At 43.7% G+C, this 23,332-nt stretch overlaps 1 protein-coding gene across 3 annotated transcripts in view; it reads left to right on the top strand.

Annotated features, from left to right (window-relative positions):
• Nucleotides 1-23,332, top strand: part of SEMA6A (semaphorin 6A) — a 61,302-nt gene that overhangs the window by 4,567 nt on the left and 33,403 nt on the right. For all 3 annotated transcript variants that reach the window (XM_065873220.1, XM_065873221.1, XM_065873219.1), the window contains exons 3-11: nucleotides 2,108-2,168; nucleotides 3,162-3,224; nucleotides 3,937-4,038; nucleotides 10,065-10,155; nucleotides 13,095-13,214; nucleotides 13,909-13,997; nucleotides 14,859-15,076; nucleotides 18,573-18,704; nucleotides 21,100-21,255. In XM_065873220.1, the coding sequence (XP_065729292.1) occupies nucleotides 2,108-2,168; nucleotides 3,162-3,224; nucleotides 3,937-4,038; nucleotides 10,065-10,155; nucleotides 13,095-13,214; nucleotides 13,909-13,997; nucleotides 14,859-15,076; nucleotides 18,573-18,704; nucleotides 21,100-21,255 (1,032 nt within the window). The remainder of the gene's footprint in view (nucleotides 1-2,107; nucleotides 2,169-3,161; nucleotides 3,225-3,936; nucleotides 4,039-10,064; nucleotides 10,156-13,094; nucleotides 13,215-13,908; nucleotides 13,998-14,858; nucleotides 15,077-18,572; nucleotides 18,705-21,099; nucleotides 21,256-23,332) is intronic.

Below are 23,332 nucleotides of genomic sequence, written 5' to 3'. Positions count from 1 at the left end.
AGAGCAGGGTATGAACCCTGGGATGCACACACTGGTGCTGGGGAATAACCCCTGACCCTGGTCTGCGGTTTAGCATAAAGTGTCGTTCTGTTTGCTGGGCAATGTGATCTCTTGGAGATTGAAAAAGATTGCCACTGTCCAAAAGGAGATTTCATTCACAGAATTTTTTTTTTTTTTTTTTTTTTTTTTTTTTTTGCCCCGGATGCGCAGGCTCAGCAGCCATGGCTCACGGGCCCAGCCTCTCCGCGGCATGTGGGATCCTCCCGGACTGGGGCACGAACCCGAGTCCTCTGCACTGCAGGCGGACTCTCAACCACTGAGCCACCAGGGAAGCCCCATTCACAGAATTTTATATTTAAAAGGCTTCCCCATTCTTCTAGACAATGTGTGTCAGCAATCAGAAGCCAAGTCCCATCCAGATCCCAGGGACTCAGTGAAGCTTGATGGGAAGAATGCTTTTCAGTTCTGCTTTATTATTATCCATTTTGTAAATTCTTCTTTCTTTGTTGTTTAATCTCTGAACTGCTAATTAACATAAACAGGCCATGCCAAAAGGGGGCAATCTAAGAGCTTTCTGAGGAATTGCCAATATTAATCAGTTGTTAGTTTACAATTCATATGTTCAGCTCTCATGTAAAGTTTTGAGGAGAGACAGGGCCAGGAAAAACCTCGAGTCATCTCAAACCTAATACCAAAGTAATAGGCAATTCCATTCCAGTAATGAACCTGACCCACAGCACCACCAATAAGAGTCAAATAAGCGATAAAGGAATGCCATAAACTGCCTTGGAATTAAAGGGCAGGGCGATTCTAGCACCCTATTGAAGTCTGAAGAACTTCCCAATTCAGCAATTTACAAACCAGGCTCCCCTTTCTCCCCCTCACCACCCTTACACACACACACACACACACACACACACACACACACACACACACACTCACTCTCTCTCTCACAGTCCAGGAGCAGGCAAGGGAATTTTGTAGGCCAACTGCCTTGCCCCCTTTTATTTTCACAGGAGAGAGCCTGTTTTTATTTCCATTTTTCTCTGTTGTACTTTCCCTAAAAGCAGTAGCAAACAGATTTCCAAAGAACTGGGGGGAAAAGAATTGAAGTGAATCCTGACAGCAGATTCCTTTCTTTTTTCTTTCTTTCCTTCTCCCCTTTCCGTTTCTTTTAAGTAATGAGGGGGCTTGAAAGTCTGCACTGGAGCCTTGAGGTCTTGCTTTAAAGCTGTGGGTAATTTTCCAGCCCCAGGACTTCCTGCATTTTAGAAAAAGTCAATGTTATTTCAAGGGAAAACGAGCTGTTTTGCTTTCCCTCACTAGCCCCCCATCTCCCCAGTTGAGTGTAGTTCTTTTCTTTCCTTTCTTCTGAATTCCAGACAAAAACGCCCTTGTACTCAGTTCACACAGAAGGGGATGTTTAAATATAGCCCCACACCTGAGCTGCTGATTCCGTTTCTCCCCTTCCAAGGGGAGAATGGCAGCAAATCATAAAGTCAACCGAATTCTCAGCAAAACAGGAAGGTAAACAGAAGAAATGTAAACTTTAGCTCAAGTACATTTTAGACCTTAATTGACCATCATCGTGTGAAAAGAGAGAGTGGCTTCTGGAAACAGTTTTACTTTTATCGTCTTCCATCTTCTCAAATTATCAAAAGCTAAGGCTGAAAATACGTTGTCTAAAAAGAGATGGAGATGAGCTTTTCGTTAGCTCCCTTGATGAACAACTGTAGCATGTTGAATACCATGTGAAAGGGCATGCGAACCCATCTGTGTTCCAGTTTGGAAGCCCATTCAACTTTCAGACATCTCCCACTAAACTACATATATACAGATGTTATAGTTCTATGATGACAGAGACGACTGGAAAGTTTTCATAAAAGGTGTCCCCTGTGGCAAGATGCCACATTTTGTCAGAAGATGCTGCATGTGAGCCAGAGGCATCTCTTGGAGGCTGAACCCTCCCCTTTTTCTTGCATATGCATGTTTTGTTTTTAATAACATGGATGTGGGTTTATCTGCCTTGAATGAGATATATACTTGTATTCAGGAGAAAATGGACGATCTTGTGTTTGACGTTGTATTAATATTTCTTTGTTTATAGGGACCATATTTATACTGTTGATATAGACACCTCACACACAGAAGAAATTTATTGTAGCAAAGTAAGTAGCTTTCAAACCTTCTTTCTGAAATGAAGGACCTTAGGACAGTTCTTGAAGAGAATATGTATTTTAAAGGCATTGATTGAGATGACGTGGCTTATAATAATTTGGAACATTCTGTGAAGTCCTAATTTCGGGGTTAGTTAGGGCTTAATACATACCCAGAAATGGTTATGTACGTCATATTTTATTCATCAATGATGTGTGCGTGCACACTTTGGAGTTTTAGGTAATTGCTAAATTGTTTTAATAAAATATTGGGTGTTTGTCCTGGAAAATATCAGTTTTCATATGTAAACTTTTGTCCTACAAACGTTTCACTGTTATGTTTCCATATCTTGCAATACTAAGTTTGAGTTGACTGTTGCGGTTCAGGAATTTGATAATTATCCATTTCAGACACACATAAAATATAACCTTAAGCTTCCCTTGTAACTCCACATGGAGGTATTTTAGTTAATAAAATCCGCCCCAGAAGTAGATGATCCCCTTCAGCCCATGAGTTTATGCGAAGGAATATAACCTGAATTAAATCTTTGTCAACCTAAAGTGAATGTCTCCTTTATGTTTAAGAAAATGACTTCCATATTTTAAGAAAAAGGCCTGCTTCACGGAAACTGATTTATCAAGTGAAAAAGAAGGGCAAGGACATGTATTTTATCAAAAAGAGCGTAATTTAGCAAGTTAATGGGGATATTTTATGTGAAATGTCCATCCACGCTGTTGTTTATTCTTCTTTCCTTTGTCCTTCATCTTCATCTCAAGGAGAAGAAGATCATTTTGTAGTTTAATGAATAGATAGGGGTTCAAAATTAAATGAACATTTCCACCTCTAATCTTTTGTTGTTATGGTGAATTAATCATGGAGAAAGGGTGCGGAAAGCTTTCAATAAATATATGTTCAGCCTCTAGTCTCCCCCAGGGAACTCTTACTTCTAAAATCAAATGCAACAACCTCTGGGTTCTAATTGATTTCTTTCTTGATCGCTGCAGAAACTGACATGGAAATCTAGACAGGCTGATGTAGACACATGCAGAATGAAGGGAAAACATAAGGTAGGCAATTTTCATTTCTCCTGCAGCTGCCACTTTGGGTTAAGTCCTTGACTGTTATCTCTAGCCGTAGACCTCATGTGGAATGGGTCACACTAGTCCCTTTTCCCCCAGTAATTGTTTCTTCCATCAACTTATTGAAGGTTTTAATTTGCAAAAATAGTTTGCTTTTAATGTGATAAAACATTACGACAGCTGCCAGGGATGCGTCATGAACTATTTAGGGGCACCAGGGATTATGGACACCAAGCTGGCTTCCCCGACTCTTGTGAGTGCCCTATCCGGGAGCCCACGCCTCACGGTCCAGAGCCCTCAGGGAGTCTGCAGAAGAGCTCAGAAAGGCTGCCGCAGACATACAGAAGTCTGTCCCTTTGGTCATAGGACATAAAAACACACTTCAGCCAGGAACCTTATATATCAAGGGACCCTGGAGTCTCTGGCATTAGAATTAATGTGATGGGGAGGCTGGTACTTCAGGCCTGCCTTCCTTTTGAGGCATAAACACATTTTCACTCTATGCCATGTGCTTATTTACTGTTGACAAAGCAGTTGTTATTCTCATCATCTTGTAAACATAAGGAGGGGCTCGAACTTTTCACAGGGGAACGCTCCAGCCACCAGCATTTTAACCTTGCTGTTAGCAGATCATGGTACACGGTCAGGGGGTCTCTATACTGAACGGACTGGATACCAAAAAGTTTGAATTATTTTTCAGGATGAGTGTCACAACTTTATTAAAGTTCTTCTAAAGAAAAACGATGATACTTTGTTTGTCTGTGGAACTAACGCCTTCAACCCTTCCTGCAGAAACTATAAGGTAAATGCTCTCTTGTCACCACACAGCCCGGAGGTATTTCATAATTCACTGTGATTGTGCCTGCAGTAACCTAAGAGGGTTAATTCAACACCACCTGGGTTCCTCTCACTTGTTGGACTTAATGTATTGCTCCACATGAGTGATCCTGGGCAGGCTTCTAAGCTTCCTGTTTGTTCAGGATTGATTGACTCGGCTTTAAAGAGCCGACCCAGCTAAGTTCGTTTCTGTAAAACCCTATTCTCTATTGTTCAGAACGCCAACATATGTACCACATAGAGGATTTCCTCTCTCTCCCTTTCTCTTTTCCCTCCCACCCTACCATCTCCTCTCTGAGCACAAAAACACACTTATATTGTGAACGATTCCTATTTTTAAAGGGATCTCAGAAGCATGTCATTGGAAACTGCAGACTCTCCTCTAGGTAAGATTTTCAAGAACACAGGAAGTTAATTCCATTCAGCACTCAGCTTACTTGACTATGGGCTTACTTAACTTGGCCTTTATGCAAGGGGAAAAAATTAACCCTCGGGCTTCCCTGGTGGCGTAGTGGTTGAGAGTCCGCCTGCCGATGCAGGGGACACGGATTCGTGCCCCGGTCCGGGAAGATCTCACATGCCGCGGAGCGGCTGGACCCGTGAGCCATGGCCGCTGAGCCTGCGTGTCCAGAGCCTGTGCTCCGCAATGGGAGAGGCCACAAGAGTGAGAGGCCCGCATACCGCAAAAAAAAAAAAAAAAAAAAAATTAATCCTCGCAGCATTAATGAATCTAGTTAGTTCTGATGCAGCTGATGGTGGTGTTGCTGAAGAAGCAGAGATGGCAATGATCTGAGGTCTTTCCTTGTCCCTTCTTTCTGCAACAGTCTGTCATTCAGCAAACCCATTTTGAGTTTCTCCCGTGACCAGGCATTGATGTTGTAAAGACAGATAGGAGGCCTCCATCCTTAGGGAAGCCAGACAGGGAGAAGAAAACTGCAATCCCATGGGTTTGCTGCCATGGTGACATAATGCAGAGCATGATGGAAGCATCACAGAAAAGTGCTTATATCAGCCTGAGATGTGGAGTCAGGGAAAGCTTCCAGAAGGAGGTAGACGACTCCCGTCTTCAAGTGTTCCCTCCTGCTGTCCCCACGTATGGAACACGAACACCCCAGCCCAGGAGAAACCCAAGCTTCTGTGATTGCCCAGAACCTGACACAGTGTCTCCAAACAGGTGTTCGATTAATTTTGAAGGGTAAATAGTGAATGAGATAATGCCTACCCTAACCTCAGTCTTAGAGAAGTAGAAGTTACCAAATGAAGGGAGAAGGGCATTCCAGGTAGGGGAACAGCACAAACAAAGGCATGGAGTAAGAAACAGTCTACTGAGCTTGAGAAACTTCATTTGGTTCTGAAGTGCTGGACTGTGAGGTGACAGTGACAACAAAAAAGAGCCTAGAGAGGGAGGTGGCCTCGGATTAAGGGAGGAGATGAGATTCAGGAAATACTTACGTGACAAAAACCAGGAGGATTTGCTAATTAACAAGAAGCACAGGATAAGGAGAGACAGGAGTTAAGAACAGCTGCAAGGCTATCTCCTGGGTGGGTGGACGGATGGGGCGGCCACCAGTTTGGACAGGGAGTAAAGGAAGAGCAGTGAGGTTGAGGGGGGTGGTGAGAACACAGGTGTTCCATCTTGGATGTTAGCAGTACTCCTGGCACCATGGATGGCAAGGCCTACAGGACATGAAAAAAGATCTCCAACAAGAAGATGGACGGGTCAACCTTGATTTAGGGAGAGACATGGGGGGCATATCTAGATTTGGGTTTCACCAGCATAAAGTGAAACCTTAGGGGTGTGAAGAATGCGCAAAGAAATGCTGGGCTGATATCAGGACCAGAGGGCTCACCAGCCTGGGTCTGACAGTTTTAAAAGACTGCCTTAGCACAGACATCGGAGGGAGGGTCTGCTTTACCCTCATGCTCATCTTTCATCTTATGTTTGGAGACGGGCACCAGCAGGGTCAGGATTAGGGTGAGGCAAGTGAGGCACCTGGCTCAGGAGCAACATGTAAGGGGGGGGGGGCATCCAAAAATTCAGTAATCAAGATAAATGATTTTTTCAATGCAGTATTTTTTTAAATCTAAATTAATGCAAAAAATACTGTCATATCCAAATTTTAAATAATGACAGGAGCCGATTCAGGCTGTAATAGAGGCAGCAGCCCAGTCAAACATTCAGCCAGTAACGGTATACCGGAGCACGGACTTCCATTCTACCACGTAATATTCCATCCCTGTTTGTCATTGTTTAGGACTCATTAAGATCAATGCTTCTAACAAATCCTAACAAATTCCCTAGCTGGAAAGCTTATCTTTTATGACAAACTACAGGTTTTCTTGGCACTGTGAGGCCTGGCCTGCAAGTGTTCCAGCTCTTTCTTCCTGCACATGTTCTATTCCCCAGGGCGCTTCATCTCTAAGGGATGCCTTCATCTCTCCCTTGTTCTAGCCACACCTGCTGAAACATGTTCCAGGAGGCTGGGCCTCTCAGAAACCACAGACAGGATACACCTAGCATGGCGAATGATAGTGAGAACCCTTGGCATTGCTCAGACGAGTGTTTTTAGACCCTCGGGGCACGAGGGACTTGGCTGAGGATATGAGACATAATGTATTTGGCTGCAGGGAGAATGGACAGCCTCTCTCTTAAGTGCTTGTTATCTCCAGATCAGGACCAAAGGGTCAAAGCAAAAACAATGACCAGTCTTCCACTAACCCAACTCTCAGAGCGCAGAAGCGTCAAGTTAAACTATCTGAAGCAGGAGAGTGACAAAATTTTGGTCTTTGCTTCTGCACCGGGCCCTGACTTACACAATTTTTTTTTTTTTTTTTTTTGCGGTATGCGGGCCTCTCACTGTTGTGGCCTCTCCCGTTGCGGAGCACAGGCTCCAGACGCTCAGGCTCAGCGGCCATGGCTCGCGGGCCCAGCCGCTCCGTGGTATGTGGGGTTTTCCCGGACCAGGGCACGAACCCGTGTCCCCTGCATCGGCAGACAGACTCTCAACCACTGCGCCACCAGGGAAGCCCTTACACAGTTTTTGTAACAGAAGTAAGCTGAATATATTAGAGAGATTAGAGCCCCAAATAAGATTATCTGGGGAAGAATTCTGAAGGCCGCCCACTATAAATCTACAACTACACTCCACACCTTTTCCCTCCTGTTCTCTAAACCTCTTGAATTTCCGCACAAGTCAGGCTGGTTCTTAGTATAATTATCTGTACCCTATGGTGATTTAATTTACTAGGGGCTGCTATTAAGTCTAAGATCTGATGACTGCTACAAGGATTAGTTCTTACTTCATGGAAGGAGGATTTCACCATGGCATTGTTTTGTCTCTGGACTTTTCCAAGTTCCCAAACCAATACATTAATTCTTCATTGCTTCCTGCCCTTGACTCGCTATAGCTATAGCCGCTTTTTTAGAAGTAGGTACATTTTAAAGCACATATCCCCACTGTATATTATTGTTTCCCCATTGCCAGGATTACAGCATGCACTGCTTGGGATAACAGCATTTCCGTTGCATCATTGTGTACTAAGCCTCACTTTGAATACTTGCCACAGACCGCAAAGTCTGTCACAGTTCATCAGGAAGCTCTCCTTGGGACAAAATATTAGGAAAAGACTTTCATAAAAATGTGCTGGGGCGAGAGTACATTTGCTTTAAAGGATGTCTAACTTGAACATCTTTTCCCTAAGATTACATTTTTAACACACTGCTTTATGTGATTCTCGGCTACAGTTTAAACAAATAGGATGGCTTCGATGGGGGAGATTTCAAAGTGCTTGTACATAGAAATGGCCTGTCATATCCCTGAAAAGGTTTCTGTGGGTTGAGGGCAAAGGGCTAGTGTTGGACAACACTAGCGGCTGCTCAGTAAGAACCTCGCTCCTTCCTCCTGGGCAGCAGCTCCAAGCACCTTGATTTAAGGCACCCCGATTTAGTGCTAAAGGCCTTTTCACAGATCCTTCCTCAGCACCACTGCTGTCTTAGGTTTATCTTCTTTCCGTTTTCATATTATGTAGTCAAACCAGACAACTGCCAGATGATACACAAAATACCCTAAAACCGTAAAGAAGACTGAACTACAGAGAGGGTCAAAACATTAATAATGTGGAGGAGATCTGTCTAGGGACTCTGTGCTTATGAGGTTTAAATTCTAGGACGATCCATGGTGTAAGGAAGAAGCCTGTGTGGTAGGAACCCCCTTAATTATTGGTCTAGGTGGACCAACCACTGACCAGTGTTAGTGGCTGATCATCAGAGGTTCATTTCCTGCTCACATCACAGTCAAGTGTGGGTCAGTGACAGAGGTTCTGTTCTATGAGGAGGTTATTCAGAAAGCCAGCTCCATTCTGCTCTTGTGTCTGCCATCTCTTAGGATCTTGGAATTCTCCACTGGATCCTCTGTATCTAAGGGAAGAATGTGGAAAGAGAGCAAGAGGGGAGGACCCTGGAAGGTTTTTAGAGGCCAGACCTAGAGGTGGTGCAGAGCCTTACACACACCCCATTGGCCAGAGCTCAGTCATGTGATCATACCTGACCTGCAAGGGAGGATGGGAAATGTAGTTTAGCGAGATATGCAGGAAAGGGAAATGAAATTTGGTGAACAGATAGTAAGGCCCTGCCTCACCTGCAAATGCCTATGGAGCCAGACAGGTAACTCACAGGAGTGAAGCAATCAGGTTGTCAGGATAATCTGTGGGTGAAGGAGCCCTGGTGCTAAAGACCACGTGCCTGTTTGAAGAAAATGGCAGGGGCTGCCATTACTCAACTATAGCCTGCTGCCACTTGGGTAAGAACAGCCTAAACTGACTTTCCAACTTGTTCAAAAGAAGCAAGAAATCCAGGTTTTTATATGCAATCTCCCTGTTTTAAAATAGGGCTCACAGGGGCTTCCCTGGTGGCACAGTGGTTAAGAATCCACCTGCCAACGCAGGGGACACGGGTTCGAGCCCTGGTCCGGGAAGATCCCACATGCCGCGGAGCAACTAAGCCCGTGCGCCACAACTACTGAGCCTACACTCTAGAGCGCACAAGCCACAACTACTGAGCTCACATGCCACAACTACTGAAGCCCGTATGCCTAGAGCCCACGCTCTGCAACACGAGAAGCCTGCACACCACAACAAAGAGCAGCCTCTGCTCGGCACTAGAGAAAGACCGCGCACGGCAACAAAGACCCAACGCAGCAAAAGTAAATAAAGTTTTTAAAAATAGGGCTCACAGGCAGGCCAGTAATAACCCCTCGCCAGTAAAAATCTCTAGCTCACAGGAACAAGGCCAGGGCTGGGCAGTAGGAGATGGAAGTCAAGCAGCAGCCTGTGGCTGTTGGGAGCCTCTCAGCTTCTGGGCCTTTCTCACCTGCACAGTCTGAGGATGGGACATGTTTCTGAAGTAGGTACAAAGGCTACCTGAGCTCTGCTTGCATCCATGTTTTTGTTCCTTTGCTGACACCATACTATTCTCATCAGGTAACCCGAGAAAGAATTCCAACGTCGTCTTCTAGGATTTAACCCACAAAGGCAGGACTCCTCGGGCACAACAAAACCAAAACTGAAGTCATTCTCTATAGAGTTCATGACTCAACAGATAATTCATGCAGAGTAGAGGAAGGAGGGGAATTAAGTTTTCCTGGTGTCTGCCTCAGAAATTCCTTTTCCAAGGAGGAAGATGCTACTTCTTGAGCATTTCAGAATGATACTCTTTATTGGAATAAAGGAAGCTCTTTATTGTAGTGGTTCAGCGTCAAGCAGACATGACTGAATTTCTGACTCTCCTAGCCGTAGAATCTTAGTCAAGTGACTTAATCTCTCTAAACCTCAGCTTCGTCATCTGAAACCGAAAGACTTACCTCAGAGGGTATTCGAGGATTATTTGCGCCATGCATATGAATTACTGAGCAAATTGAGAGCTTTGTAAATATTAGTTGCTATTACTACTGTTGGTTTCTGTTGTTCTTAATTAAGTCCCATTATTTCATTTAGATGGATACTTTGGAACCTTTTGGGGATGAATTTAGTGGAATGGCCAGATGCCCTTATGATGCCAAACATGCCAACATTGCACTGTTTGCAGGTAAATGACCTGATTTCTTCTCATTGCATTTGCTTTTGCGTGCTGAGCCTGTGGCCGCACATCTCCTCTGGAGGATTTGCAGAGTCACGGTTGTACTTGGATTCTCTAGTGCACAGTGTAATTAACAACGCCTTTTCCATTTGAAATTCATATGGAAACTGTACTTTCGCTTCTTAAGAGAAGTCTTTGCCACGCCTACCCGTGCTTTTGTGCCTTCAGAAAGAATAACAACTTTGTACTGAACGTGCGACATACTGGTTAGGGCACGCTTGGGCTGAGATACTAGAATATCCCACCTTGAACCACCAACGTGGATTGAGTATTTAAGGTAGGGTAGACTTTGGGGTTGGTTTGATTCAACAACTCAACAATCTCATCCAGGACACAGGTCCTTTTCATTTCTCTGCTCTGCTTCCTTTCTTTCTCTGAGAGAGACTGGCTGTTCTCAGAGTCATAGGATGGCTGCCGGGGCTCAATTAGGGCTACATGTCCTCTTGTCTACATATAGAAGGGAGAAGGAAAGGGACAAAAGGAAGCTTTTGGAAGCTCTATCAGAGCAGTGAGACCACGTACTCATAAGTTAGCAGCAAAGATCTTCTCAAATATCATTGACCTGATTAGGTTGCATGCCTATCTCCGCTAGAAAAATTGCAGTGGCCAAGGGGACGATACTGATTAGCGGAGCTTGACCCATACGCCCCATCCCTACTCCTTCCTTCCATTGCAAAGGATATAAAACAACAGCAAGGAAGCCATGACTTTCAGATTGGGATTTCTGTGTGCGCATGTGTGTGTGTTTTAATTAGAAATTTATTTAGGAATTCACGGCCAGCTGTGCACGTGGAGGTGGGTACAGGGAGAAGTGTTGGTATAATAGTGATTGTTATGGCATGTAATAAAGCAGTTAGCTGTAATTTCCATCACAGCAGCTAAAAACCGGCACATCCTAGCCAGATAAGAGACTTTAGGGCTTCGATTATGAAAAAGGATTAGCTCCTTGAACTTCATCCTCAGTGTCATCCGTTTGTGGGCCTGAATGTGTGGTCAAAGATTGAAGAAGTGGTTTTTGCCAGGTTCAGAAGGAAACGTTTCTCAGGTTCTCCTCCAAAGGTAGAGCACAGCATTGTCGGGAAGCAGCATTGTGAGAAACACAAAGTCTTGTAAACCTGTTTGTAAGCATGGTCAGGGGCAAGGCCAGTGGTTAGGGTGTTTGAGCATATTCCATAACTTGTGCAGCAACACTTTTCTGACGCTTGGCACCTGCATTCGTCAGTACCGTGGAGGATGTGGGCTGCAGTGGAGAACACAGGTTTAAGCATTAACTAAAAAGAAGTAGCTTGAGGTAGAAAGAGGAGAATGGGCAGAGTGTTTACTAAGGCCACCAAGCTTCAAGAAGCAAGCCATGTGAGACCATACTGTGACTGCCCCTCTGCCCCCTCCAACACGTATACTTGAATCAGTGTTCACTGAAATGTCTGAAATCTCATAAGAGCTCAGCCCTTATAAACAGAAGATATTTGTTGCACCTCAACGGTTGCCATATTACGAAGAGTGCCAAAATAGTACTTGATGTTACAAGTAAAAGTTCTGGTGAGATACCCAGTGTACGGGGGAGTGTTCAACAGCGATAACCACACACGCACACACAGTGCTCCCACTGCCCTCCACTCTTCCGGTGTATCTGAATGACCTGGGGCTAGGATTCTATAGGACAAGTTGTGATTTTTGTAGACATATGTTTATCAATAGAAAGGTGTATGTCTGCAGTTAAAATCTAACCCAAACAGTCAACGCTTACTGATATATGAATGCCAAGAGTGTAGATGTGAAGACAGCTCTATCCTGAAACTAAGCAAATGTCAGTTAAGACCAAAAGTAGACATCAAGAACTTTGCTTGGGTATGTCTGGATAAGATTTTTTTTAAGAAAAACCATATGCTTATTCCACAGTGGAAGGGCTTAAAAGAATACTGTATTGTATATAAACCACTTTTGAAGATGCTTTCGAAGCCACAATTAATGAAGATATGTAATCCATTAAAAATGAGCCAAGGAAGTAATTTTTTGTATTAAATATAATTAGTGTTTCCATTTCATCTACATAGATTTTGCTATTCCAGAACAGCCCATTTGATTATTTGTGTAAACAGTGCTTGCTAATCCGCGAAAAGAACGCATAATTTCAAGGATTCACCTTCAGTCATCTTCGCTCTCTTTTGCCTTGAATGTATCCTCAAGCATAAGTCCCAAAGAGCATGAATTCTTAAAGAAAGACCAATCTGAACTCAGCACCATCCCTTCCCCGCCCCACTTTACTTTGGCTTCTTATATATCAGAATGTTCTCAGTTTGTGACTTTGGAAATAATGAAGCAAATATTTCTTAAATGGAAAGCGAGATCGGCAGGGCTTAGTGGCTCTCATGACTGAGGTAAAGAGGGGCAGAGACGCGCAGGATACACGTAGCAATTTTAGTCAGCTCTTTTTTGCTCACGAATCCCCTTTCTTCAACTTCCCTCACCTGCTCAGGCCGAGGACGCTGTTACTTCTGCTTGCACTTAAATCTTCTGGTGATTAAAATCAGCCTCTATCTTTCCCTGGGCTCCTCCCTAATCCAGTTTACCAGGGTGTGGTGGCAGTGGCAGCGTCCAAGAGGCCTTGGCCTTGAGGTTTCGGTCAAGGTACATCTAATCGAGTGAAGCAAACAACATGTTTCATTTACCCTGTTCCCTGAGCTGCTGCTTAGAAATTGCCATGCAGTTTAGAAAATGAAAAATGTTTCATCTCTCAGGATCCCAATTGAAAATGGTTAGGAATGTGGGCCAAGTGCCCTACCTTATCTACCTGATACAGGAAAGCCGGGGCGGGGGAGGCCTCTATTATTCCCGCATGCCCACTGTCTTGCTGCAACTCCGACCACCTCTTCTCTTTCTCTTTGAAGACGGAAAACTGTACTCTGCTACAGTGACTGACTTCCTGGCCATTGATGCAGTCATCTACCGGAGTCTCGGAGACAGCCCAACCCTACGGACCGTCAAGCATGATTCAAAATGGTTGAAAGGTGAACAAACAAAAGAAGAAAAGGAGGGGAGGTGGGGGAGATACATATCCTGAGGGAGATTCAGAGCCTGGATGGACCAGACTGTAGTTGCATTTTAGTGATAGGGCTTCTCACGGACGGGAAGGTGGAAGTTGCACCTTCTGCCCCCAGTTGATTGATTTACCTCCCCTTTTCACTTCCCATGAGTTTCTGGAGTGTTATCAAAACTACCAATGCCACTATAATAGAACACGTGACATGTATCTTTCCTGCTTCAAGCTCTCATTTCAGAGTCCCACGTGAAAACAACTAAACACTTCATTCATGGGAGGGAACAGGGGATTGGAGGTGGTGGGGAACAGGAAAAAAGCTGTTCACAACACTGTATGAGTCGAGGGTGACAAAGGGATGTGTACAAAATCCATTCTGTAATTTGAGCGTTGTATTGTGGAAAATAAAATGACATAGGTATGCAAAACTCATTTATTCTTCACTGTTCATTGCAACTGCTTCTGAAAGATAAAAATCTGTAGGCTTAAATGCTTTCTGAAATCACCAGCACTTGCATGTGTGAAGTCACTAGAAATGGTTAGTGTTAACCAAATGTCTAATGGCCCTACACTTTTCATTAATAACATGTCTTTGGTTGCAGCTGATTGCAGTTCTTTTAACTCTGTGTGACATGTCCCCAATTAAAGTGCCCATTTGTCCACAGAACCGTATTTTGTCCAAGCGGTAGATTATGGAGACTACATCTACTTCTTCTTTAGGGAAATAGCGGTGGAGTACAACACCATGGGAAAGGTAAGAGGGGAGGATGTCTCAATTTGGGGCCAGTGTGGTTATCAATGACTTTGAAATAAGAACCGTAAATCTAATGACAAGGTCGTCGTTTTGAGAAGATCCAGCCAAAGACGGGTGGAAGTGAAACATTTCGCTTCCTCAAACCCCTGTATGCTTTTTCTGAGTAGTGACAGATTACAGGGAAACCTCTTAAATGTTTATATTGAAAATTTAATAGATAGATGTTGGGTTGATTTCATACTGAGTTTCAAGTACCTTAAGATGTGGTTTCCGGGTCCACTCATCAGGGGTTTTTTTGTTTTAAATTGAGTCGCTCCAGAGAGAGAGTGTAAATGTTCAATATCTTTTAAGAAAACCAGGGGTCTTGACTGTATTACAAAAAGCAACAGAACACTTAGGGGATGTCTATTTCAGTTATTTTTATCAGAGAGTAGATCAAGATCACTAAGTTAGAGGGCACAATTCAATGCCGGGGTGGCTTGCACAGTTAGAGGAATTCAGAGCATGAGATGCAGAGCCCAGAGGCAGCTAGTGAGCATGGCCGAGATGGTGCATACAAGTGTGCTTTTGTTTGAGGAAATAAAAAGCTAAGCAGTCTGTATGGAAATGAGTTTATGTGGCTGGGAGCTGATCCCCTGAAGGATTTATGGCTCTGTATTAAATGCTACAGCCTTATCTTTCAAAACATGCTGTTCCAATGCTGAGTTTTTCCCTTCTTTTTTTCTTGCTACTGATTTTAGAAACACAGGATTAAGTTAAGCACCTTGTTGTTCTGTTTCTGTTTTCTAAGAAAGGCAAATTCTACTAAGATCTCCACGAAAAGTAAGTGCATTCCATTTTCTCCATGTTTTTCCTCTGCAGGTAGTTTTCCCAAGAGTGGCTCAGGTTTGTAAGAATGACATGGGAGGGTCACAAAGAGTCCTGGAGAAACAGTGGACATCTTTCCTTAAAGCTCGCCTGAACTGCTCAGTTCCAGGGGACTCTCATTTTTATTTCAACATCCTCCAGGCCGTTACAGACGTGATTCGTATTAATGGCCGTGATGTTGTCCTGGCAACCTTTTCCACACCTTATAACAGGTAACCATGCCCTGGCTGTGTGGACCTAATCGGTCCTTCCTGGCTTCCTTTTCCCAAGGGGTTGTTGTCTAACACACAAGATTTGCAACTGATGGAAAAATTGCCATTCATTCTTTGTAGCTAAGAAGCACTTAACATTCAGTTTTCATCAACAAATTAACAGTCACTTATAAGCACTGTTAGAGTAGGATTCCGGAGAAAGTAATTAGATAAATTGTAACAATATAGTCTTTTCATATGCCTGGGGTATAAACACTATTCATGTGCTATTCCTCAATCCCTCCCGTAATCTTGAAAAGTGAATACTGCTGCCTTCTTTTTACACTTGAGGAAACTGAGTTCAATTATACTATCTGGTCCAGGTAGCCAATGGGTGGAAGCAGCAGTTTTGGAACTCAAGAATGTTCCTCCTTTCCCTTCTAGGTCATCTAACATTTTATTTGACTTTTAATATTTCTATGACTAGATCAGTAATTTTTGAAGTAAAAACACTGGAAACTTATTAAAATGCTACAGAGTGACATTTAGGAATTAGATGAGTCCATCTTGCATCCCACCTAAGGGACCCTGGTTATTATCCTGTCAGAGGAACCAGGATCCCAACCACAGCACTACTGTCTGACTCTGGAGGGTTCTACTGACGACTTACAAGTCATCAAACGTTGCACGGAGAAATACCGTCTCAGCCTGTTCACCCCTATTTTTGTATTTACTTAAGCTAAGACACTGAGCTATTAAATGGCACACTAATAACCGTCCCTGGAACAGTGAAATGTGTAGAGACTAAAGAACAGAAGGAACAGGGACACTGTGTTCCCTGGTACTTGGCTCTCCCAAACCTTAGAGTACTAGCACCGTTGTGTGGAAATGATCCTAACTCTGGCCATGGTCATGAAATTGAAATACATGTACTATATTTTCACTTCCGTGTAGAATTCTGTGTGTTCCATATAATCTTCCATAAGGAATGCACTGTTTTGTTTTGGATTATACTTTTTACAAAAACTCTGAAGAACTTGATGAGTGGCTAGATGACAGGATAGCCGCTAGGAAGAAATGCTTAAGAATTGGGTAGAGCCCAGAACAGAGCTAGCTGAAAGATGAAATAATGTTCCCCAATTATATGGAGGGCAAGAGTCAAGAGTTCCCACTGAAGAGATATGAAAACATACTGCAGCAAGAGGTATTGAGTTCGGTTTAAATAAGCTGCAACCATCTGAAGGAATTTTTAGACTTGAGGATAGAAAAGATTAAAACATTCAGGCCTTGACTGCTGGAACCGATGTATCTAGTAGTGTTGAAAAAGAATACTATTTTGGAACACAGAATGTAGGTGCCAGTGGAGTTTCAGAGCACATTTCTAGTTTTTGTGTAATCACTTCATGATTACAATAGAGTAGTAGATTCCTGCGTATTATGTATACTCCCATCTAAAGAATTTTCTTAAAAGGGCCCTAGGAAACATTCAATTAGTGCGTGCTAATGCAGTCCCAGAAACCGTATCTGTTTAGTAAAATCAGAAAATGGCAAAGATATGCATACCAGTTTTCATATATAAATTATAGCCCCTCTCTTGTTTTACTCCCCCTGGTTTCATCCCTCTCCACGGGCTCCTCCACCCACGCACACTTCATCATGTCAGGTTGTTTCAAACCCTTTAGGTGCTCCTCTCTGCCCTGGGGATAAAGCCCAGCTTCCTTGGCGTAGCATGTAGGCTCCCTCCTGATCAGGCACGGGCTCCTCCTCCAGCGCACAGGGCTTACCCGAGTTTGCTCATGCCCTGCTCTCTGCCAGGTCTGCCCACCCAACCCGTGTCTGTCTGCCCACTGAACCCCCGGGAATGCTCCAAGCCGCGGCTCCAGCTGCCTCCCGTGGAACCCTGCACATACCTCTTTTTACCAGATTGTGTTGGAATATTTGTTATTGTTGTTATTATTATCACCGTTGTTGTTTTTGCTGTTGTTTTCTTACACACTGAACTGTGAGGCAGCTGAGAGCAGGATGCCCTTACTTACTGACATTCACTGCTTGAGATTAGGGATTCCATAAATATAGGCTGAATGAACAGAAGATGGGAAGAAAGGGAGGGAATAAAGCAGGGAAGGAAAAAGAAAGGATTTACAAATGAGTATAACCTTAGGAAGATTATAAAACCCTAGGGTATCTTTAGCTGTTAGGAAGTGCCTCATAAAATACTTCAGTATTTATCCTATTTTTCTTAATATTTAAGGTAAATAGGTACACCTCTTACTTTTAGGAAAGCGAGATGTGGAGAGAGTCTTACAAAATTAAATAATGCTGGGGGTTCTGAAATTTCAAAACAAATGGGGATCATTGTCTTATTACAGACTCAATACTGTGAATACACACACACACACACACACACACACGCTACATACTTTAAAATTCATCCTGCCACCTTGTTTTAAATAAGCTTTCTAATCCTCTCCCTATTTCTTGCTTTATTAGTAATACTTTATAACTGTGTTATGAAATTAAAGATGGCATAAAATTCTCCTAATCACATATGAAGCGATTTCCGTATCCTTTCAACATCTGCAAAATCAGGACTAAATCATTCTTTCTCCCTGGATGATGTTTATGCTGCAAAGTGCTTGTGTCTTGCCCTGGATGCCTCTGTGTGCAGTGACCCACTACCTCAAAGCCTGATTAAAACTGTTGGCCAGCCAGTGGCTGAAATTTATTTGATCAAAATCAAGGAACGACCGCAGCCAAAAACAAACATGGGTTTAAGCAGTGTACCTAGATGAATGAATAATTCATGCCTGTTCACCACTGATGCAAAAAAGAAAAATCCCAAAATCCTTCTAGGAGTGTCAGGCAAGAATGTAATTATAGGTAGAGATTACTGTCATTATTATTATTTAGCACGTAATAGAGCATTTTATTTGCAAAGTGTTGGTGCTTTAGAGATTTAAATTGTTTAGTCTTATGCAAATAAACAGGAAGTAAACTTTGCAATGTTCAGTGACTAACATAAAATATGGTTGGGTTCCTCACACATACATCCTCACTCCTGAAGTCCTTGGCTTGAGAAACTAAATTCAAAGAAGGAATATGTGAACAGTAGGGGCACTTTTACTTCAAATTTTCACCAGTATTAGAGATGCAGAATGTTGTCCAAACGTTTTATCTTTGGTTTAAAGACTGATAATTTCAGGGAATTCATGAAACTTATAAATCACCAGCTCACCCATTCCTCCTTTATAAACAAAAGCAGTGCCAGACACAAGACATAAAGAGATTTTCCTCTATGATTCTGCTGTAACTAGCCCTTTCTTTAAGGCCACTGATGCAAATTTGAGTCACAGAAACATTCTCCTTATGAGCTAGGATCCCTTACATTTCTAGTGTTCACGATGCGAACATTAAATTTCAACTGCCCGTACTAGGAAAGTTACTTTGGAGTATATTTTCCAAACTGCATGCGTGACTGTTGCATGAATAACACTTGGTGTGAAATGTCCTACTGCAGCATCCCTGGGTCTGCAGTGTGTGCCTATGACATGCATGATGTCGCCATTGTTTTTACTGGGAGATTCAAAGAACAGAAGTCTCCAGATTCCACATGGACACCAGTTCCTGATGAACGAGTACCTAAGCCTAGGTATGTGCAAATATTTATACGGCTTTCTTGAATTTCTAGAAATGGTGCCATTTGCTCCCCTGATAATAAGCATCTTATAAACTGCAAACTAGTGCCTTCCATGCTGACCACGCAGATACAAATGCCAACACGATAGAAAGGCTGGTGAGGCCGTTTGCCTTCATTCCCTTAACCGAAACCCCAAATTACCTATAGTTGTATTCAAAACAGTGACTCTCTAGTCTTTTGCTTAGACTCCCTATCTGTGGATTATCCAATGCAATCCTAGGATGACAGGAACCATCTGGTCCAGCAGCCCCAATGGTCTATAGTTGACGAAATTGAGGCCCAGAGAGGTATAAAGTGAGTTGCGCAAGTTCACATCTCTGGGGAGATGATTTCCACCGCCCCTCCCCGCTTCTCTTCAGTTTTGCGGAGACCCATGTCTTTCAGCCTTAAGAAAAATGTAAAAGATAAATGGTGTTCCCTGGAGTTTGTGACTAGACTGGATCAGAGCTGATCCCGGACTCTGGGCCAAGGGCAGCAGGTACAATGGGCCATTATTAGGATGTCTCTGGTCTGTCAGGTTCTGGTCTGCTTGGGGTCCAGATGCACTGTTGATTCTCCCCTCCCCAAAATGTGCCCCAGGAGTGCTTTCACGAGGAACCTATTGTCGAGAGACAATACAGAGACCTTTTGGTCCTGTGGAATATCTATCAAATCCTCACACTAAACCAGTTAACTCATTCCTCCTAACTGGGACAGGATGAAACTCTCTCCCAGCCCTGTGCCTGCCCTGTTTCTGTGGCACACACTGCATACCTCCCATCACAGCATTCAACATCTAAGCTATATAGAAACATCCCTGTGTGTTCGGCTTCCTCCACTTAATTTGTGGAAGGAAACCCCGTGTCTTCTGAACTTTTTTGGTTTCCAACTCTCTCCTCCGACATCCAATCCCCCACACAAAATACCCAGCCCAATTCACTTAACTGAACTAACTTAGATGATATGAAACACTGTACCCACGGGAGAACCCTACAGTTCATCCATTTTCATCCCCTGAATTAAATGGCATGTGCATTCTGTTATTTATGGAGAGCAGACTAGGTGTAAAAAGCATACCCTGGCAACCTCAGAGAGATTCTCTAAGTCATTGCCTAGGATTCTTAGCTACCTTCCAGGTAAGCAGGAAGGGGAGTTAAGCTTAAGGGATCAGGTTTCAGGGAGTACTTATGTAATATGCTCCCCTGGGTATCGAAAGATGGTGTCACTCAGCTGTCACCAGGACACATACTTCAAGTGACTTTCTACTGGTGGCAGCATGTTTGCTTTCATCCTTCCACGTGCTGGCCTGTCTCTCTTACAGATATCTGGGCGCTTTCACTGGCTGGCTGGGTTAGTGCCGTGAAAGCGTGTGCCTGGGGCTAGACCCTGCCAGTGTTGTCAGGGTCCACTTTTCTCTCCTGCACCAGTGGGCAAAGCAGGTGTCTGGACAAGACTGGCGCCGGTGTTGCCCTGATCTGACTTTGCTGAGATGTGCCCTTGACTCCTAAAACCATATAATTTCTTTTAGAAATGAATTTTCAGTGTCATTGTTCAGAAATTTTAAAAATGCCTTTTCAGGCAAGAATTTCAGTGTAAATGGCTTTGCGTACCTACCCAAATCAAACAAAAACAATAAAAAACAAAATCCAAATGTTCTCTGACCCCCTAGTAATGAGAGATGGTTACACTGAGTCTAGCAGGTACGTAAGGCTGGCAGCTTTCTGAACGCCTTTGTTTTCTACATTTGTGAAAATGTCAGCCCAATTGTCTCTTTTTGTGGAGCAAATGCCTCCAGAAATTCTAGCAGTTTTTTGTTTGTTTGTTTGTTTTTCCTGTACGCAGGCCTCTCACTGTTGTGGCCTCTCCCGTTGCGGAGCACAGTCTCCAGACGCGCAGGCTCAGCGGCCATGGCTCACGGGCCCAGCCGCTCTGCGGCATGTGGGATCCTCCCGGACTGGGGCACGAACCCATGTCCCCTGCATCGGCAGGTGGACTCTCAACCACTGCGCCACCAGGGAAGCCCTCTAGCAGTGTTTTAAGAGAGACAGAGCAGTCCCGGAGACGTGCAAACCAAACCCTCACTTGTTTCAAGCTCCATCACTGTTTATGGGGTGGGTTTGTGCTTCTGGCGGGGAAGCCAAGCTGTTCCCAGCCAAGGCTGAACTGTCCTGGCTCAGGCTTCTCTATGGAGTGAGGAGGTGGCCCTGAGGAAATCTAAGCATATTTTTTGGTGGCATTATGCATTGTTCAGCTTCCTCTTCTCAGCCTACGGTATATTCTCCCTCATGCAATATGCACAGAGAAGCAGTTCATTCAAAGAATTTGCCATAAAGCGTGATATAAGCCCCCTCCCTTTGTTTCTTTTTAGGCCAGGTTGCTGCGCTGGCTCATCCTCCTTAGAAAAATATGCAACCTCCAATGAATTTCCTGACGATACCCTGAATTTCATCAAAACGCACCCGCTCATGGATGAGGCCGTGCCCTCCATCCTCAACAAGCCATGGTTCCTGAGGACGATGGTCAGGTGGGTGTCAAGCGAACCACGTCCTCACTGGATTTCCCCTGTTCCTTCCCATGCTTACAGAACCTATCATCAGTGGATCACAATTTGAAATGCCACAAACATCTTCTCTTATCCTGGGCATTGATTCAGCTCTGAAGTCCCGGGCACATGGGTGGATGCCACCAAGCCCCATGATCACATTCCCAGTGAACACAGTTCAGATAGTTTCAGGCTCGTTGGACACTTGCCAGCAATTAGAAGAAACAAAGATATCTCCTTCTGCGTTAGCCTGTTCATCCCATGTGTGTAAGAGTAGAGGAGCAGCGAAGAGAATCAGTCAATGGATGTAGATACCTGTTTGGTTGGATATGGTTGCAAAACGTGCTGCAGACGTCATCCGAGCACTGTCCCTAGATTGTTAGCTATCATACGGAGCATGGAGTAACGGAGCATTTGCACAAGTATACCAGCATGAAGGGTTCATACTTTAGCATTTGTTGTCTGGAGTGGTGGCCAACGGAGAACAGATAGCTGATTAGAAATCTGTGACAGCATTAAATACTCCTCCTTCTCATATTTATTTAGGGCTTATTGCCAAACAGTTCAACAGGCTTTCCCAAGTACCATCCAGTTTGGGCAGTCATCAAACAAAATGTTAATTAACTTTACCACCATTTTTAAACAGTGACTTGATTGAAAGATATTAAAGTAGTGGGTTGGCCAAAAGGTTCATTCCGTTTTTTCCATAAGATGGCTCTAGTAGAACTTAGTTGTCTTTAACTTCATTCGAAGCAATTTTGTTAGTTTGTATGTGACAGCTGTCGTACCAGCGTGCATTTTAAAAAAGACTTATGAAAATCGGTGAATTTTTGTGTAGCCATTTTAATACTGAAGATGAAAGAAAAAAAGCAACATTTTTGGCATATTATGCTGTATTGTTTCAAGAAAGGTGAAAACGCAACCGAAATGCCAGAAAAGATTTGTGCAGTGTATAGAGAAGGTGCTGTGACTGATCGAACCTGTCAAAAGTGGTTTGCAGGGCTTCCCTGGTGGCGCAGTGGTTGAGAGTCCGCCTGCCGATGCAGGGGACACGGGTTCGTGACCCGGTCTGGGAAGATCCCACATGCCGCGGAGCGGCTGGGCCCGTGAGCCATGGCCGCTGAGCCTGCACGTCCGGAGCCTGTGCTCCGCAACGGGAGAGGCCACAACAGTGAGAGGCCTGCGTATCGCAAAAAAAAATTAAAATTAAAAAAAAAAAAAAAAAGTGGTTTGCGAAGTTTCGTGCTGGAGATTTCTCACTGGACGATGCTCCACGGTCAGGTAGACCAGTTGACGTTGATAGCTATCAGATCGAGACATTAATTGAGAACAATCAACATTATACCACGCAGGAGATAACCAACATACTCAAAATATCCAGATCAAGCGTTGAAAATCATTTGCACCAGCTTGGTTATGTTCATCGCTTTGATGTTTGGGTTCCACATAAATTAAGCAAAAAAACCCTTGACCATATTTCTGCATGTGATTCTCCACTTAAATGTAATGAAAACGCTCCATCTTTGAAACAAATTGTGACGGGTGATGAAAAGTAGATACTGTACAATAATGTGGAATGGAAGAGATCCTGGGGCAAGCGAAATGAACCACCACCAACCACACCAAAGGCCGGTCTTCATCCAAAGAAGGTGATGTTGCGTATATGGTGGGATTGGAAGGGAGTCCTCTATTATGAGCTCCTTCCGGAAAACCCAACAGTTTCAACAAGTACTGCTCCCAATTAGATCAACTGAACGCAGCACTTGATGAAAAGCGTCCAGAATTATATGATGCATTAGGTAATGCAAGACCGCGTGTTTCTTCAATGACCAGGCAAAAACTGTTATGGTTTGCCCAGGGTTCTGATTCATCCGCTGTATTGACCAGACATTGCACCTTTGGATTTCCATTTATTTGGGTCTTTACAAAATTCTCTTAATGGAAAAATTTCAATTCCCTGGAAGACTGTAAAAGGCACCTGGAACAGTTCTTTGCTCAAAAAGGTTAAAAGTTTTGGGAAGATGGAATTATGAAGTTGCCTGAAAAATGGCAGAAGGTA

The sequence above is a fragment of the Phocoena phocoena genome, chromosome 3 (assembly GCF_963924675.1).
Source record: "Phocoena phocoena chromosome 3, mPhoPho1.1, whole genome shotgun sequence".
NCBI lineage: Eukaryota > Metazoa > Chordata > Mammalia > Artiodactyla > Phocoenidae > Phocoena > Phocoena phocoena.
This window is presented reverse-complemented; position numbering and strand designations above follow the sequence as displayed.